General features: G+C 42.6%; 2 protein-coding genes across 6 annotated transcripts; one reads left to right on the top strand and one right to left on the bottom strand.

Moving 5' to 3' along the window:
* The first annotated feature begins 59 nt into the window (after positions 1-59).
* On the top strand, positions 60-6,834 carry prpf38b (pre-mRNA processing factor 38B). Of its 5 annotated transcripts, none has more exons than XM_004542543.4 (6): positions 60-491; positions 945-1,013; positions 1,242-1,393; positions 2,702-2,762; positions 4,031-4,266; positions 5,470-6,834. In XM_004542543.4, exons 1-6 carry the CDS (start codon positions 282-284, stop codon positions 6,125-6,127), a joined length of 1,386 nt encoding a protein of 461 aa, XP_004542600.1. In that variant the 5' UTR covers positions 60-281; the 3' UTR covers positions 6,128-6,834. The 5 variants fall into 5 exon arrangements, with proteins under 5 accessions (XP_004542600.1, XP_076732575.1, XP_076732576.1 ...); XM_076876460.1 differs by having other exon boundaries at positions 471-491; positions 945-1,024; XM_076876461.1 differs by lacking the exons at positions 60-491; positions 945-1,013 and having other exon boundaries at positions 1,306-1,393; positions 2,702-2,776.
* Positions 6,835-6,920: 86 nt separating this feature from the next.
* On the bottom strand, positions 6,921-17,782 carry LOC101472007 (uncharacterized). Its single transcript, XM_004542544.3, has 23 exons — positions 17,669-17,782; positions 17,053-17,313; positions 16,717-16,971; positions 16,360-16,626; positions 15,459-15,719; positions 15,129-15,386; positions 14,787-15,047; positions 14,415-14,678; positions 14,063-14,326; positions 12,815-13,072; positions 12,470-12,730; positions 12,069-12,326; positions 11,721-11,981; positions 11,000-11,260; positions 10,614-10,874; positions 9,895-10,164; positions 9,540-9,809; positions 8,997-9,257; positions 8,629-8,889; positions 8,263-8,553; positions 7,845-8,081; positions 7,708-7,761; positions 6,921-7,556 (listed from the first exon to the last, which is right to left on the bottom strand). Exons 1-23 carry the CDS (start codon positions 17,724-17,726, stop codon positions 7,273-7,275), a joined length of 5,637 nt encoding a protein of 1,878 aa, XP_004542601.3. The 5' UTR covers positions 17,727-17,782; the 3' UTR covers positions 6,921-7,272.
* Positions 17,783-19,374: the final 1,592 nt, after the last annotated feature.

Raw genomic sequence — 19,374 nt, 5'->3', positions numbered from 1 at the left:
TGCGAGCTTGCATGCTTTTATTTTAAAAGTTAAACGCGCTGACGTATCAACGTCTCAGGACAGCAGCAGTGCACCACAATCGTCACACTTCCGGTTCCACCTCGCAGTACTTTAGCTACACCGACGGCGGGAAGTTATTATCATCAATTTAACTACATTTCACCGAGGATTAAACAGGCAAATTTATTAACGGTCGACAGTTCACTACCTAATGTTGATGGATCTGTAGCCGGATATACGCAAAAATTAAAGAAAGCATAGCGGTGGTGGATTCAGCTAACATGGCTACCGTCGGAAACCAGCTACCAACGCAGGCCGTTAGCAAGCCTACATCTGGAAAACATGGAAACGTACTGCCCCTGTGGGGCAACGAAAAGACTATGAACCTTAACCCAATGATTCTTACCAACGTGCTGTCTTCGCCGTATTTCAAAGTACAGCTTTATGAGCTAAAGACCTACCATGAAGTTGTGGACGAAATCTATTTCAAGGTAACGATAACAATAACATCTGCTGATGCTAACCCGCATGCTAGGTTAGGTAACCACGTCCAGTTTAGCTAGCAGGGTTGTAGCAGTGTACAACTGTCGTAAAGTAATAAGCGCAGCGGGGAGGGCAGGGTTTATATAATAATTCCCAATGCAGGCGAGGGAAGCTGGTGTTGTCGTGTTGTACAGCACAGTATGCGTATAACTTTGAATTACTGTTAGTTAAAGAGATTATTAACATTATTATATCAATTAAAGTGACCTTAATTGCCTTCCGTCGTTAACGTTAGAACTACTCCACTTGAGTTTGAGACCCGTTGATTGGGCATATGTTAAAGAAATATTAGGAAAGTAAATCTCTGTCGTTGTTTTGATAATCCCTTGAAGTCATAGAGTTGATTGGTGTGTGTGGGGTTTTTTTTTTCAAGCGGTTTGTGTTTGTCTGTGTGCCTGCAGGTGACTCACATTGAGCCCTGGGAAAAAGGAAGCAGAAAGACTGCAGGCCAGACTGGAATGTGCGGAGGGGTAAGTGAGAAGTACGTGCTTTTTGTACTCCCCACCTTTCCCCTTTTTCTGTGCCAGGATGAAGGATGGCTGCTTGATAAAGTCACTTAATCTGATCTGTAAACTGGTGAAATCAGTTGTGCACCATTACATAAGCTATAATTCACTGCACTTCCACTGGTGAGTTTAATAGTTTTGTGGCAATGTTGCAAATTAAAGTTTTCATTTAAACTTGTCTTCTTTCGCTAGGTACGCGGAGTAGGCACGGGTGGGATTGTTTCTACTGCTTTCTGTCTTCTATACAAACTGTTTACTCTCAAGCTGACTCGCAAACAGCTCATGGGCCTGATTACACACACAGACTCTCCGTACATCCGAGCCCTTGGTTTCATGTATATAAGGTATGTGTTATAACTCACTACAATTTTTTTTCTTATTTCAGAGGACAGATGAGTATGACTGAGATTTAGGACGACATAAAAAATCGAGCTCATTTTGAGATTAAAGTCGAAATGTAGACATTACAGTTGTGGTTTCAAGCCAAACAACTGCCCCAGCTCCCATGCCTTTTGTTTGGATGAGTTAGTGAGACAACTTGATCAGCTGTCTTATTGTGTCTTGTGATATAACATAACCATGGATATCCTTGCATCTTTGCACAAATCTGACCAACTTTTCCAAGTTTGTGTGTGTTGTTGCCTGCACCTTCTCCTCAGCATTCTTAAACTTATCAACACACTGTTTATGTGCCAAAAGATAATATTTTTCCTTGTAACTAAAACCATTTCACTAACTCATCAACATTAGACTTTAATCTCAACAATAGTATTTCGGCTTTAATATCAGAACTTTTTTTCCTTAACATGGCCCTAATGATCCGTAGATACATCATTGCAATTTAAATCATCATATTGTTTAGAAAAGTTTTCTTTGACCATCTCCAGTTTGCCTAAAAATAGTATAATCCAAAATATGGAAATGTATAATTAAATGAAAACTATATTATACACATTTAAGTTATAATTAGAATAACAATATTCCAGTAATTTTTTGGTACAACTTGTAATAACAAGAGTCCTAAAAAGGAAAGTACATTTTAAGAATTTGATGTTATAAAGTATTCTGCAAGTTTCTTTTGCATTATTGTGAACTACAAGTATATAATACTCAAAAATTGTATTTTGCAGTGTGAATTTATTTATTAGTGTTTGCTGAAATATGGACAATCTATTTTGAATTTTTCTCATAGGTAAACTGGACATTATTCAGATATGTTTCCATGTAGTTACAATTTATTTGTAAAAATATAATGCTTTTAACTGTAACAGTTTTTGAGGTTTACATGTTCACAAGTACACAAAACATGTTGGAAGTGGGATTATAGACTATTAATAAAAATAAAGATGTGCTTGTTTACACGAATAAAGCTAACAAAGGTTACTTTATATGCAAATCGGAGATGATCGAGCAGAATGGCTGTGATGGTTTGAGATGGAGTGATGTAAAGTTTTTGTTTTGTTTTTGTTTTAGACCATCATGAGCATTAGTAATTAAAATCTTAATAAAATTTTTAAATAAGTTAGTGAAGCAATATGACTAGGCAATGTTTTGTTTAAATAATTACCTCAAATGTGTAAAGCATGTTGCTCCTGTAAAAGATTAGCTCAAAACGCTAAACTTCTGTGCTTGTGCTCCCTTTCCTGTCTCAGATACACTCAGCCCCCAACAGATTTGTTTGAATGGTATGACGGCTTCCTGGATGATGAGGAGGTATGTCACCTCGGGTAATAATTTCATGTTTCTTTCTCCTTCTCCTTGAAATGCACAGTTGAACGTCACTCATAAAAAGCTGTACTCCCCCACCCACCCCCTTGTGATGCTCATAGCTGATTTTTCACCTTTGCCTTCATTTGGCTTAATTGTCCCCAGTTTTTGTCCTCTAAACCTGAGTAGCTAGGTTACTTTTGCTCACTGCTCTGCTGCTGATTTTTATCGGGGTAAGTACCACACGTGATGCCGAGTAAATCTTTTAGTCACTGTAATTTTAAGGCATGCCCTCTGTTTTCTGACAAGCTTTTGTAAGGACTTGTTGCACAAAACTACATTTGGGATAAACCGCAATTGGAACACTGGCAAGAAATAAACACTGTGTTATTTAATGCATGTAAAATATTTGCTTACGTTAATTATTTTCATATTTAGGTGAAATCTAATTTTATCCCAGGCTGTGCAACCAGGCCTCCTCTGATGTTCTTTTGCATTATATTTGAATTGAATAATTCTGAAATTCTACCCAACTGGTTAATTCCCCTGTTTTTTTCTTTAGATGCCCATTGTGCAGCAGGTGAATTGGATATTGTATCTCAGCACTGTTGGTTTGCGTGAGTGCAAAGTGGCTGTTCTCTACCATATAAAATTGATAACTATTCAAATGGTGTGCACTTACCTACCTGCTCCAATCTGTGCTTACACTGTGGGCAATTTTTATTCTCTTTGAGCGTTCATTATGCTTTTGGGAGATTGAAGAAGGAAGCTAAAGCTTCTTTCTCTTTTTTCCCTTTAGCACAATGACAGTGTGCCCCAATGTTTCACTCTTTCTTTCCTTCATATTTAAGTTAAAGTTATAGTTTATAGTTAAACATTAGCACTTTTTTGAAGATGCTGTCAAGGATATGAAGGATGGGCATTGCGTCGTATAAATGTACTGACTTTTGCTGCATAATTAAAGCTCACTCTGCAAATACAGACACAAGGAAATAACAGACAGGTTAGGTGAGACCAGACTTTTAAGATATTCAGAGCTGTGTGTCCACTATTAATAAGTAAGGCCAGGCACATTTGATTGGTTTTTGGTCTTTGATGAGAGATTAAGCTAGATGAACAGAGGTGAAGGTTCAGTGCTTGGTCATCACAAATTGCTTTTCGATGTGAGGCAAGATTGGAAAAAAAAATATATATTTGTCAATGTACTAAATTTGTGTGCTAACTGAGTTTTTTTTCTTTTTCTTGCTTTATTTCCCCCCACCATTTGGTTTTAGGAGCTCGACGTAAAAGCAGGAGGTGGTTGTGTGATGACCATTGGAGAGATGCTGCGCTCCTTCCTGACCAAACTGGAGTGGTTTTCCACACTGTTCCCCCGTATCCCAGTGCCTGTGCAAAAAGTTATTGACCAGCAAATAAAGGCAAGGCCACGGAAGGTACCTCAGAAGGAGACGCAAGAGGACGAGGACGGGTTTGCAGAGTCGGGAAGGCAAGGAGAACGCCGGCGCTCCAGGTAACGGCAGTGATTCAAACTAAGTGTTTCTACTGAGCTGTAGACTTCTCGGCAGGTTATAGCTTTCATGGAGCAATAAACGGGACAGATTTAAGTCCTGCAGTGTGTGAGCTGTTGACTTGTTTTCATGTTAACTTATTTTTCTGCCCCTTAGGTTGTTTTTTTTTTTTTTATAACTAAAGAAAAAGAAAACGTCTTTCTTATTATTTCTCTCTTTAATGCCAATTACTAATAAAAGCATTTTAACAGTATAAATTGTCAAAATTAACTACATATAAAAATTGTAATGTTCACAAAGGAGGTTTTTGCTTTCCACAAGGACTTTGATCATGAAATGTTATATAAGCTCAAAATACACGAGACACGTTTGTTAATTAAATGGCTAAAAGTAACAGAAAACATGCAAACCTCTGTTAAACAGGTAGAACAGTCTCTTACCTTTAACTTTGTATAGACCAGTCATGCATGTGCATAATCAACAATAAAGGGACATTATTGGGTTATGAAAAAACCAAGGGATAGGTATTAAAGATGTTCATGGTATATTTGTAGTCTGAATGGACACATCAGATATAAAAAAATTGCGGATTTAGAAGAAAGAAGGATTGCATAACTGAACTGCCACAGGACTGAAGGAGCTCCTTTGATATTTAGTGGGGCATTTAGATTTCATTAGTCTGTCCTTGTGTGTGTCTGACTTGCCAGAACAGTGTGTGTTGTGTGTTTTAAAGAATCCATGTTGCCAAAAAAAAAAATCCGATATGCACAATAAAGTTAGAATAGGTCATATTATTTAAATCTTAAGAATATGTATACGGTATGTGGAGGGTATTTTGCTGGGGTCCAAGCAATATATGTGTACTGGGAAATGGGGAGGTCTCCTCTGACACCCCATAATGATCTCACCATCTCAGATAACTTTGTTTACCACTACTGTCGGTGACATCAGCCTTTGCTAATGCTGACATGCCCATGGAAACAGACACTGCACTATAAATAAGGCTACGTATTCTGCATATGAAACATCCTCATCTGTATATCAGTTTCAAATATCTGAACTCTGCCATGACTAAAAATACCACAGTCTTTTTAAAAAAAAGTTGTGTGTCAGTTAAATGTTAAAACGTAAGAGTTTGGAATTGTGCTCGTGTGGTTTTGTTTTTGAAGTAAATGGTTCTAAGATGATTCTGTCGCTGTTTCCAGGACACCCAGGCGGACACCGAGCCCCCGTAGGTCGCCCAAACGGTCCAGGAGCAGGAGCCACCATCGCGAGAGAGAGCGCCACGGGCCCAGCTTTGATCGAGAGCTGGAGAGAGAGCGTGACCGGCAGAGGAAGGAGAGGGAAGGCAGGGACCGAGACAGGGAGAGGGGGGACAGAGGGGACAGGGAAAGGCGACGCTCCCGTAGCGCGGACAGAAACCGAGAGCGCAAGAGAAGCCACAGCGGTAGCCGGGACCGTAGGAGCGAGCGCAAGGAGAAGGAAAGGGACGGCGGGGATGACAGGAGCAGGAGGAAGGACAGGGATCACCATAAAGACAGAGGCACTGAGAGGGAGAGGTCCAGGGATAAGAAGAGCAGGGGAGAGACTGACGACCGCAGGCACAAGGACGATAGGGAAAGGCACAGGGACGAGAGGAAGGCCAAAAGGTCCAGCCGGAGTCGAAGCAGAGAGAGGAGACACAAAAGTGGGGCAGAGGAGAAGAGCAGGAAACGGGAGCGCAGCCACAGCAGGGAGAGGGACAGGGAGAGAGATGGAGAACAGCGCTCTCACAAACGCAGTCGCAGCAAAGAGAGGAGCCACCATCAGCGAGAGTCCAGCAATGACCATAGTAGACATAGAAGCAGTCCGAGCATCGAGTAAATGCTGCCTTGCAGCAATATTACTTGTGTTTTTCCTCCTCTTTTTCTATATTCGGCTGTCTGCTCTGTCACTTGTGCTAAAAAGAAGGAACAGTTGCACATCGGACATTTGGATTTGTCGTCTATGGCTGATGTTGCTTTATGTTTTTCCGCTATTTCACTCCCCATTAGACCATCGTTAGTCTTCACTTGAATTCTGGAAAGTGGAAAAAAGGCATTTTAATTTTTAATTTTTTGTTTTGATTTGTTTTGTTGTCCCAGAAAGATGGGGGTTTGTACATAATTTCCAAGGCTGTCTACACGCTGCACATGGGCAGAGTTGGACTTCCTGCTGGGCCGGATGCCTTCAGTGCTATACTATCGCCATGTAGATTACACGATTCATGAAAAATGACTGTAATTACTTTCAGCCTGTGCAAAAGACCACATGTGGTTACTCTTAAAATTTGTCTGATATGCCTCTGTACACAAATGGTTGAAGTTCAACACTTAACATGAAGGCCATGTGGCTCAGCTAAAGCAGAACAGTTCTGTCCGTGATCACGTGTAGACGTCCTGAGAGCGTTTTAATCCTCTCAAATGCGGTCCGCAAAGGGTAATTTTTACAAAACACACTTGAGCCCTGCTTGTGTTGTGTTTCAGTTATTGCTCTGTTGCATTTTGTTTTCTAATAAAACACTTTAAAAAAAAAAAAAGAAGAAGAAAAAAGCAACGGGTCGTTTGTACAACTCACACGTACACATAAAGAAGCTGAAAGAAAATATTTTCATTATTTTATTAGAATGTAGTCTGAAAATTATTTGCATGTTAAATACACATTTAGCAATGATGATAATTTACAAAATGAGAATTAAAAAAGCAGGAGGAACATGCAACTTCAACCAGCAGTAGACATAAACCCATCTTTATAAAGAGTTTTTAATATAAGCATGAACTGGAGGACAGAGCCTTTTATTCTAAAGACAACTACTTTATTATCAGTGGGGAAGCTAATGCTGAATGCATCTCATGGTACACGAGCAGAGCAACCCACATTAATTCCCACAATCTAATGTGCTTGTGTATTGTGTGTTAAGGATTTGGCATCTAAAAGTGGAACCATTTTTAAAAGGAGAGGTGTGGAGGCCTCAGAAGTGCCTTTTCTGTTTACTGTGGAAGCCTGCTCTCTGTCCGCACACATACGGGCTCAGACTCTGGCCCACTAGCGTCTGCGTAAATGGCCAGCACAGAGATGCAGTAGGTGGCGTTTGGTCTCATATCAGTGAGCATGATGCTCTCCCCGTACACCGTCAGCTGCTGGTGCTCGTGGGACCTGCTTTGCTTTATAACCAGCAGGCTGTAATAAGAAGCACCCTCCACCTTAGACCATGTGATGGAAATGACTGTTGATGTTATGTGTGTGACATCCAACACGGGAGCTGAGATGCTTCCTGATGGAGAGAGGGAAAAAAAAGTTCTGAACAGAGTCCCGGAGGACTTAGAACTTCAGAGTGTGATGAAGCTGGTAGACGTGGAAGTTAATTCTTATAAAGCTCTAAAATCAAAACTAAATAGAATAAAATCCAATGAATGTAAACTCACCATTCAGTGACATCTGTTCTTGGAGATCTCTTCTCCTGCGTGCGTGCGTCACCACTAAAGACAGAAGATCAGTTTAGATCTTAATTATTCATTTTTAAACTTGTCTTAATTGTCACCACAAAGCTACTGAACCGTACTTTTTGTGACATTTATTGCTTCACTTTCTCCAGCGGCATTGCTGGCGGTGATCGCGAGATCGCTGGAAGCGATGTTGGACAGAGAGCAGGACAGCTGTGCAGTGCTGCACAGCTGGACCTTTGGCGTTATGCTGTTGTCATACACCGTGTAGTTGACGGCAAACACTGAGGCGTTCCACGAAACTGTGGCAAAGGAGCTGTTTCCAGTGTACACCACACCCGATGGTGGACAAGGAGCTGAGAGAGAGAAATGGGATTTAAAGAAGTTCATTCATTTTTTTTATTTAAAAAGAAAGAAAGAAAGAAAAAAAAATACAAATAGCTCATATGATTACTAGTTACACCAGATTTTGTGAGGACACATGAAGCACCTGTGTAACTGCAGTGAACAACAGCTCAAATCTGGGGTGTAATCTACCTGTTGTTCCATAAACAGGCATGGATGTGTCGCTCATGCCTGCAGCATTCCTGCTCTTCATTGTGGCGCTGTAATTCGAACTGCAGACGAGAGGAAACTCAAAGTATGTCACATTTGTCCAATAGGAAGAAAGCTCGAACAGGGCCTGGCTGTCTCCCAGCAGACTTCCTTTCAAAGTGAGCATGTAACCGGTGTCGCCACAGGTAATCTGTTTCCAGCTGAAACGCATCACCTCGATCTCGTCCTGCATTGGGAAAAGCTGCACCTCAGCAATAGCTGGTGGACAGGGAACTAAGAGAGGAGGAGTCAGTAACAGTAATGTGAAAAGTTACTCAGGGTTTGACGAATATGAAGCTCCTTTTTTACCTGCTTCAATCTGCACAGGATCACTGAAGGAGCTGTTGCATGTCCCGTCTGAGGCCTGGACAGAGAAATTGTAAACAGTTCCGCAGTCGAGGCCATTGATAACACAGCTGGGGTTTGTGCTGTGACAGTAAAGCATGTCTTCATTTCCAGCCTGAGCACAGCCGTAGTAGTCTTTAGCTGGTCCACTGGGAGTCCACGTCAGCGTCGCGGACTGATTGCTACACTGGTACGTAACTGAGAGTCCACTTGGCTGGCAAGGACCTGGGTAAAAGGAGCAATTAAGATGGTGTAAGTCTTAGAGTGCTAATATTAGTTATATTCTTCAGTCATTTTTGGTACTAATATCATACAAGTCCGAAAACAAATACCTGTGTTCAGTGTTACATTCTGACTGGCTTTGCTGGAGCAGTTCTCATGGCCAGCTGTCACAAACACAGTGTACTGCTCATCACAGTGGAGCTCTGATAAGCTGCAGTTTGTGGAGCTTGTGTTGCAGGTATGCGTGTGTCCATCTGCAGCCTCAGCGACAACGTGGTAGGTTTCAGCACCTGGAGACGGAGTCCAGGACACCACCGCCATGTGATGCTCACAGGCAGCGTTCACACTCACGTCTGTGGGTGGACAGGGCTCTGTGGAAAAAGACGAGTCAACATAAATACACAAAGGCCAGGTGATGGGTTTTTAGTTACTTAGATTTAGTAGCTTTTAATTATCTGTATCTGCTGTATTTAAGCTATGATTTTGGCTGTATTACTAAACCACTTTGTTGGGGGGGGGGGGGTTTCTTGCTAATTTATTTAAAAAATACTTGTCTACTTCCAGTCTTTAAGCTGAGGTAAGCTGCATATCTGTTAACTTAGAACTTCCAAACTTGATGCACTTTTTGACAGAAAATAAACATGAAGACGTACCCATGCTAACTTTGGAGGGAGGACTTCTCATACTGCTGCAGGCGTCCGATGAAGCAGCTACGCTGATGGTGTACTGAAGGCCACACTGTGCTTCCAGGAGGGAGCAGCTGGTGCCGGTGTTATTGCAGGTCAACAACGTGTAATCACTGGCTTCTGCTGCAGCAGTGTACACAGTGTTTCTCTCACTACCCTCCATGAGATCCCACATAACAAGGATGGAGGAGTTGTGACACTGGGGGACAGCAGTGATAGCAGAGAGGGAGCAGGGGGCTGAGAATGAAGCAGATGTTGATAAGTTCAGACTGTGGCACGAGTAATTAACTGAAATGAGAAAACACAGCTCTTACTGAAGTACCTGTTTCCAAACTGATGGGGGCACTGGGCTGACTCTCACACTCGCTGTTTTTGGCCAATACGCTGAAGTTGTAAAGCACACCACAGGCCAGGTCTTTCATCTCACACGTCATGTTGGTAAAGGTGGTGCAGTTGGCTCTGTAGTCATTTCTACCTACAGCTACACCGGACACAGTGTAGCTGTCTGCCCCGGGAGCATCAAGCCATGATATCCAGGCAGAGTTGGTCACACAGTCAACGCTGCCCATGATCCCCTGGGGCTGGCAGGGAGCTAAAACACATAAAGTTGATTTGGTGATTGGTTGGAAGGATCCATGCAAGCCAGCGTAGTTTGTCAAGTGTTTTTTTTTCTTTGAAGCTTGAATTTAAAATCCTTCTCCTCTTATACAAGATCTTGAATAATTAGGCTCCATCTTATTTTGAAGACCTTATAGTTCCACAGAGCACTTCGCTCTCAGACTGCAGGTTCCTAGAGTATTTAGAAGTAAAATGAGAGGCAGAGCCTGGATTTAGGAGACAGACACCCTGTCTGTTTAATATTAGGCTTAAAACTTTCCTTTCTGGTAAAGCATATAGTTAGGGCTGGATCAGGTGGCCCTGAATCCTCCCTTAGTTATTACACCTAAGCTGCTGGGGGGCCACTATATATATAAAGTGCCTCGAGGTGACTATTGTCATTTGGCGCTTTAGAAATATTGAACTGAACTGAAGTTGTCTAACCTGACTGGATGCTCTGGGTCTGACTGTGCACGCTGCGGCAGTGTTCTCTGACAGAGGTCACCTGGACTGTGAAGGTTTTTCCACATGTGGCATTGCTGCTGAAACATACAGTGTTTGTGGTGTTGCATAACTCGCTTTCGCCATTCTCAGCAGCTAGTGAAACCAAGAAGTGGTCAGCATCTCCGATGGCTTCCCAAGAAACTGTCAGATCGTTTGACGAACAGTCGACCTGGGTGCTCACGTTCTGAGGCGGGCAGGGGACTGAAAACATGACAACAGTTTGAATACACAGCTGAATGCTTTAAATTGCAAACATTTGATCGCCTGCACAAAATTCATATTTTAAAAGTGCTTTAGGCTCTGGTCACTGGTGTTGTTTCTCTTACTTGAGTTGAATTTCAGAGGCCAGCTGGGGACGCTAGAGCAGCTGTCACCCATAGCTACAACGTGAACGGTGTAGAGGCTGCCACAGGTGAGGTTGTTGAGGCTACAGCTAAGGCCAGCGGTCTGACAGCTGTCATTATTAACATGGCCACTGTGGGCCATGACTGAGTACTTTACAGCACCCTGACTGGAAGCCCAGGACACAACAGCAGTGTTGTTAGCACAATCCATCACCACTGAGACGTCAGTGGGAACACAAGGTACTGAAGATAAAGCAGACACAACAAACAGGATCAGTCACTCAGTGTGGAGAGCATCATGAGCAAAAACCTCAGTATACAGCAAAATGATTACTACTGCTACACAACACCTTAACTATGCTGACTTTACATATTTAAAAGCACAGACTGTAGAAATAATAAAGCTTGTGTCCATCCCCTCACACCATAACTAGACATTGTCACACTTTTTCCTTGTTCAGGCTTCCTATGATTGGACAGCCTCCCAGCACTGACTAGATGCTTGGAGACCAGCAGAGGAAAAGTGGGAGTCTCAGAAAGGTTTGTTTGCCCAGTGACCACAAAAACATGTCACTTTCCTCACCTTTAAATTCTAACAGAGAAAAAAAAATCCTTTCAAATATGAAAACAGAATTAAGAAATGAAGTTTAAATATAGCAATGAAAGCCTGCGTTTCCTGCTCTAGTAGCCATGCAATCATCACCTGATTGCAGACTTGTGGCTGGACCGGAGGTGACGTCACACTGCTGGTTGGAAGCTGTGACGGAGACAGAGAAGTTCTGTCCACACATCAGGTCAAGGAAGCTGCACTTATTAGTGTCTGACATGCACATTTTTGACACGCCGGTGTCAGTCTGCATGGTGGCTGTGTAGACATCTGACCCATTACTAGGCTGCCAGGTTACCACAGCAATACTAGTAAGACAGTCCTGGCTGGCGGAGACTCCGATGGGTTTGCATGGCCCTGGTATAAAAACATATAAACTCAGATTAGAGCTCACTTCTCCATTATGTGTGGTTGGTCAAAACTGTGTATCTGAACAGTACGCACAGGTCTGCACAGAGACTGAAGCGCTCGAGTTTCCAGGACAGTACCAACTGTGAGGTGTGATTTTGATGCTGTATTTTTGTCCGCAGGTAAATCCAGTGAAGCTGGCTGTGGTCATGTTAGTGTTGAGACTGACTGACTTGTTTCCCGCCTCAGCGTAAACCGTGTACATCTTTGCCCCACTGCTGGCATCCCAGCTCAGAGACACCACTTTCATATCACAGTTCACAGTGGCAGACAAATTCTGGGGAGCACAGGGGTCTGGAAAGAAACAATGATCTGATAATGTTTCTTTTACTTGTGCAAATTTCTAAGAAAAACTGTAGAAACTGCTGAACAATTACAGACATGAGATGATGTATTCTGACTTCATTTCACTTTGTTTTCATTTGTCAATATCATACCCATGTGGATGATTGAGCTGTTGCTCGGCAGACTGGTGCAGTTGTTGCTCTTTGCTCTCACTACAACACTGTACTCCTCCCCACAGTGCAGGTCGCTCCAGGTGCAGGAGGCGGTATTGCTTATGCAGCGGTGAGTGTGGCCGTCGAGGCCAGTGGCTACAGCAATGTATGTTTCAGCTCCATCAGTTGGCTGCCAGCTGACGGAGCCCACGTCAAACCCACACTCTGCGTCAGTTGCCAAACCCCTTGGTATACATGGAGCTGTGTCCCAAAAAGGAAAACAAAACAAAACAGTCAAAACATAAACGTTAAAATAATTTGCATATGATGTAGAAAAAGTCCCACCAGTTTTGAAGAAGGTGGGACTGCTGGGGATGCCATTACACATGCTGCCCTGTCCTCGAACAGTGACATTAAAGTCCTGTCCACAAGGCAAAGAGGCTCTTAGAAGCGTTTGGTTTGTGCTGTAAATCTTCATGAATCCGTCGCTGCCGCTCACTGTAACTAAGAAACTCTCAGCACCACTCGCCTCTTGCCAGGAGATCTTCATCTCATCGGACTCACAGAGCACCTCAGCAGAAACATTTGTAGGTGGACATGGCTCTGTAAAAAGAGAGAAAAGAGTTCAAATCTTCATTTTTTACATCATAGTTGATGAAAACTAGGTTTAGTTAATTAAAACAAAATAAAAGCTAGACTTTAGAAAGAAAAAACATTAAAAATATAGAGGAAATTCTTAGCTTTAGGCTTTGTTAATTTAGTAAAAGCTGTTATGGCAACTTGCCCAATGAGGCTTTGATGGACATGTTTACTGGCACTTTGGTTGACTCCCAAGACTGTGAGTCAACTGCCTTTAAAACATTCTGTGTTTTTATTGTAATACATGTGCCAAATCTTGCCTCTCACATATGTCCTCCATCTAAATGTTTAAAAAGATCAACACAGATATAAATACGCAAACAAGCAAACCCACTCTGGAAAATAACTGAAACTCATCTGAAGGTCAAAATGAAATTAAAATAAAAAATAATTAGACAAAAAACGAATGCAAAAATAATAACTCTGCCAGTAAAGATGTCCGATTAATCGATAAATATTTCTTACTTTAAACTTCAGCGTCTGATTTAAAGGGACTGTGTATCCCTGCATCCTGTTTTTACATGTAAGCCTCTAAACTTTTTGTAAAGAGGGTTGTACGATATAAAAATACAGTTTTTATTCCCGAACTTATTTTTACGTGATTAGAGTAATGAATATCTTCAACTCTAAAATGAACTTTAAGTATCAAAATCGACCCTTTAGAGTCTTATTATGTAAAAATGTTCTATGACTGTTTTACTGCTGTTGATGCCTTAAGATTGACATGTTTGGAGGAAATCCCATTTCTTCTTTCCTACTTATTGCTAGATTATTGAGTCTGCTATGCATGCGGTTTTATAAGATCATTACTTGTTTTATATTTAAAATATATATTCAAATGTAAAATAAAATATATCATATATTTACAATGGGAACAGTTTCAGTGAGAATCTCCACTGTTGTGTAGCTGAAACAAGGGATTTTCTGTACTTTACAGTTTGGTCTCAGGAGTACCTGTGTGGATGAACACGGCACTGCTGGGTTGGCTACAGCAGCCTCTGTTGTGGCCTGTAACAGTAAAGTTATACATCTCTCCACAGTCCAGACCCGAGAACTGACAGCTGGAGGTCACTGAGTCACACGTTTTCTCTTCCCCTCCTGACGCCTTGATGGCGCTCGCTGTGTACAGTTCAACATTAGACCTCTCTTCCCAGGATAGGACAGCAGTACGGGAGCTGCACTGCAGATTGACAGCTACTCTCTGAGGAGGACAAGGACCTGAGGAAGATGTTTATGTTTGTTTTATTGTGAGCAAATGAAATCAGCAGCAGCCATGCATGCACATTACCTGTAAAAGCTCACTCACGTGTGGTAAAGTTAGACAGTGTCTGTGTGCTGAGGCTGCACTGGTCGTTGCTGGCGTTGATGCTGAGACTGTAGGTTTCCCCACAGCTTAAACTTGTCATGTTACAGCTTTCCTGCTGAGTTGTGCACAGAGTTTGAAGACTTCCACCAACGACAGCCATCAGGGAAATGTTAGTTGTGCCATAAGTGCCGTTCCAGGACACCAGGACTGCATTGTCAGAGGTGCAGTTGACTTCCACTGTCATGTCTCTGGGCAGGCATGGGGCTGAGGAAATATAAATATATATAAATATATATATATAAAAATATAAATAAATCAAGGTTCCCAAATGAAAAAAAACCCATCAGATATATATGCTGAGTGTTTCTTTACCTGATGTAAGCGAGACCACTGAGCTGTCAGAGCTGTTGTACTGCTGTCCTAACGCCTTGACCCAGACACTGTACACTGTACCACACATCAGCCCTGAGACCACACAGGAGGTGTTTGTGCTCATACAGGAGGTGTAGTGGCCATTTTGGTTGTCAAAGTAGGCAACATAACCCAAAGCGAGGTCACTCTGCTGCCAGGATGCAGTTGAAGTAAGCTGTCTGCATGACATGCTGGCTTGAACATTAGTAGGTGGACACGGCTCTGAATGAAGAGAAAAGGGTCACATTTAAACGCTCACTCTGGAAACACAACCTGTGCATCACTTCTGATGGATTGACAAACCTGTCACGAGGCGGTAGGGTGCAGAGCTCACAGTGTTGTTGCATGCCAGGCTTTGTGTCATCACAGTGATGCTGTAGGTGTGGCTGCACTGCAGAGCAGTCAGGGAGCAGTGTGTGTTGCTGGTGTTACAGGCGACTGTCAAGTTTCGGTCACTCACAGCCTGAACAGAGTACGACGCAGCACCTCTCGCTGTGTTCCACATCACCCGGGCAGTACTCAAGTTGTAGTGGATGGACACATTTGTAGGAACGCAGGGCTCTGGAGGGAGAACAAGTTAAACGGTCTGAACTGTGATGTAAATGAGACAAAAGGTTTGGCTGAAACGAGCACCTGTGGTGAGGTATCCTGTCATCTGAGAACTGCTGTTACAAGTCTCTCCAACAGCCTTCACAGTGACGTTGTATTCCTCTCCGCATCGCAGAGGCCTCGGCTGACAGCTGGTTTGGTTGGTGGCGCAGCTGGCTGTGTGTCCTGAAGAAGCTGTGAGCACAGTAATGTAGAGCACAGCTCCATCGCTGGGCTGCCACGATATGTTGGCAGAGCTGCCCCCACAGTCGTAAATCACTTCAATATTGCTTGGCTCACAAGGTCCTGTGGGATCAAGAATAATATCAAGTATGGTAACTCTTTACAACAAGGGACACAAAAACTTGGTTACTAAAGAACAAGTGATGAGTCATGAACGAGCTGGTAGTTAATGAGATTTTCATCAGCAGTTTCTTAATAGCTTCCCTAATAATTTATACAAGATAATTATTCACTAAAGACATAAAGAATCTATCTGTTTATATAGCTATTATTGATTTTTGGCTCTCTTCCCGGCATGTCTTTGTTCTGTCTTCCTCCCCACACCTACCAAAGTTGTGGCAGATGGCCCCCGATGATGAGCCTGGTTCTGCCGGAGGTTTCTTCCTACTAAAAGGGATTTTTCCTTCCCACTGTCACCAAAGTGCTAACTTATAGGGTTTTATTTGCTTGTTGTTATTTGCGCTGTATTATTGTGGGGTCTTTACATCACAGTATAAAGCATGTACCTTAAGGCTGCTGTTGTGATTTGAGGCTATATTAATAATATTGAAATTAAAATAATCCATAGGTAATGAGGAACTTCACTATTAAGAGACCACTTAGTAAGATGCTTCACTACTTGTGGCAACACAGAAAGAGTAGCTAATATTGAATTGATCAGTAACGAGTAGTTTGATGCCACGTTGTGTGGGGTTTTCATTACCTGATGTTAGAGGGACCACTATGCTGTCAGAGCTGTTGTACTGATGTCCCAGGGCTTTGACCCAGACGTTGTACACCGTGCCACACATCAGCCCTGAGACGACACAACTTGTATCCGTGTCTGTGCCAACACAGAAAGTGTCGTGTCCACGCTGGCTGTCGAAGTAGGCAACATAACCTGCAGCAAGGCCACTCTGCTGCCAGGACACCGTTGCAGTGGGTTGCCCACAAGACACATTGGCTTGAATGTTTGTGGGTGGGCAGGGTTCTGAATTAAGGGAAAACAAACACATTTAGTTATTAAAATGCACACATGTACATACGTGTACACATGTTCCTTCCTGATTTGACTACTAACCTGTCATAAGGAGGGAGGCGTCAGAGATCTGACTGTCACAGGCCTGGTTTTTAGCCGTCACAGTGATGCTGTAGGTCTGACTGCATTGTAAACCAGTCAGAACACAGTCAGTGTTTATGGTGTTACAGGTTAAACTCAGGCCTTGCTGTGTCACAGCTCGGACAGAGTATGAGCTTGCACCGCTCCCTGCATTCCACTGCACCTTGGCAGCACTCACGTTATAGTGAAAGTTGACATTCATAGGAACACAGGGCTCTGGAGGGAGGAAACATTATAAAAGTTAGAATTTTTGAAAGTAAAAAACTCCCCCTGTGTTAAAAGCTACTGTATACTCACCTGTTGTGATGGTGGTGGGGACACTGGAAGGACCAGTACATCCGGGGTCCACTGCTTCCACAACAACAGAGTATTCCTGTCCACAAACCAGGCTGTTAAGATGACACGATGTGCCCAAGTCACTGCAGTTGGAGCTGTGTCCGTTAGCAGACGTGGCCTGGACCATGTATCCCGTGTTTGCTGCAGTATTACTCCAAGTGACCAGAGCTTTAAAGGTAGTACAATTTAGCTCAGCTGACACATTGGTAGGAGGGCATGGGCCTAGAAATAGAGAGAAGCACAACTTGGAAGCAGATATAGAAAATGAGGAAATGAATGGTAAAATTTAAGTGATAGTTTGAGATTAAACCACAGGTTTATGTGCTATTTAATCCATATACAATCTGCAGGGCTTTAATGTAACATCATGGGTTTATAGACTGTCTCTTGCAGTAACACCTGCACTATGTGCCAGTCTATGATGTTAGTAACAAGCTAAATGAATGTGCTGTTAGCATTTAGCTTCAAATTAATAAAATAAACACAAATATCTTCTTATTGTAGTGCAATTAAGAAGAGACCAAGTATATTTCCCTAAATGTAACTGATTTTTGAAAGATGTACATAGCGTGTGTACCTGTGAGCTTCTCTATAGGAGTGCTCCACTCGCTTATACAAACATTTGTGTGTCCCATCACTGTGAAAGTGTAGAGTTGACCACAGCTCAGGTCCAGGAAGGAACAGCTGCTCTGGGTGGAGTCACAGGTGGAGTTCACACCTGAGGCAGACGTAGCCTTAACAGTGTAATTCTGTTTTGTGTCACCTTGGTTCCACTTTACTGTAATGACGCTCGAGCTGCAGTTTTGGTCAGTAGTCGTGTTCTCAGGTTTACATGGAGCTAAAAGTGGTTTGGGGGGGGGGGGGAGAAGAAGCAGGTTTACTCAACATATAACAAATTATGTTTTGCTAAATGTCTTGGATTTAAAAGACCTGCACTCACCTGACTGAACCTTGTAGTCAGAGCCAGCAATGACGTTGCAGTGAACAGAAGAGGAGGTGACAACCACCTGGTAGACTTTTCCACACTGCAGGTCACGGATGGAGCAGGAGTCGGATGTCGAGTTACAGGAAGCTCTGTGATCATCTGTGCTGCTGATGGCCCAGGCGGTGTAGTTATCTGAGCCCGGAGTCTGAGACCAGCTCACAGTCATCATGTTGGTGTTACAGTCCAACTCTGCCACAACATCTTTTGGTAGGCAGGGAGCTACAGGGGAGCGTCAAAAACATAATGATACTATACTCTACATACAACAGACAAGCTGCCAAGGTGATTTGATAGGCTGGGAAATAAATAAAATTAAATGTTAATCCTTGAAAGGACCTCAAAAATCCATATTTTCGTGGTTCTCGGGACCAAAAACGGTCCCAAGTCCTTTCAAGGTTTTATAAACGGAATTTTTTGTATCACCAACTTAATTTGTTCTCATAAACCTCTGTAAAAAAAAAGAAGAAGAAGAAGAAGAATTACACTGTCAGGTTTAAAGTCCGACTGGGATGCTTATCAACTGATCTGAGCTATTTTCAGAATTTATAATGATCAATACATGAAAATTAAAGTAAAAGAAGAGATCAGAGAAACATTCTTCAAACACGTTGCGTTTACAGTGGATATTTTGTCCACCAGGGGGCACTCCATAGTATCCATGTTGGCAATAAGTGTTTTAAATGCCACAAACACAACCAGCTGATCCGAGCAGCGCATAAATGAGTAAATAAATACTTATACTTAATTATACTTATGCCTGACAGCTCCATACCTAACATCCTCGGTCAAATATATCCACCACCGCTCCTCTGCACATGTCCAACCATGTCAACATTGCCTCTCCAACTTTATGTCTCAAAAACTGAAGCTGAGCTGCTCCTCTTCTATTATATTTCCAATCCTGTCCTCCAACATCCCACTTCTAATGAAAATCTCATTGAAACCTCTTCTCTCCAGGCACCGCCCCCTGATCCATACTCTCACTACAGATCACAGTTAGGCTTCAAATATCATTGTCTATGCAGACCCTGCCTGACTTTCACCACTTCCACTTTCATCATTGCAAACAACAGGCTCAGAGCTGATCCCTGATGTAATCTCACCCCACCGGTGTCTTACTGTCATTCATTTCCTGCGCCACTCTCACATACTCCAATGCCACTCCTGTCTTCCTCACAGAGGACCACAGTTCCTCCCTTTGCACCAGATCACATGCTTTTTCCAGATCTAAGCAGGTCTAAGACTTGCTCTTGTAGTATAAATGTTTTGTCTTACCCGAGTCAAAAGAAATATCAGTG

Source organism: Maylandia zebra, linkage group LG18 (assembly GCF_041146795.1).
Source record: "Maylandia zebra isolate NMK-2024a linkage group LG18, Mzebra_GT3a, whole genome shotgun sequence".
Classification (NCBI taxonomy): domain Eukaryota; kingdom Metazoa; phylum Chordata; class Actinopteri; order Cichliformes; family Cichlidae; genus Maylandia; species Maylandia zebra.
The sequence above is the reverse complement of the archived record's forward strand: the minus strand, read 5'-3'. Positions and strand labels throughout refer to the sequence as shown.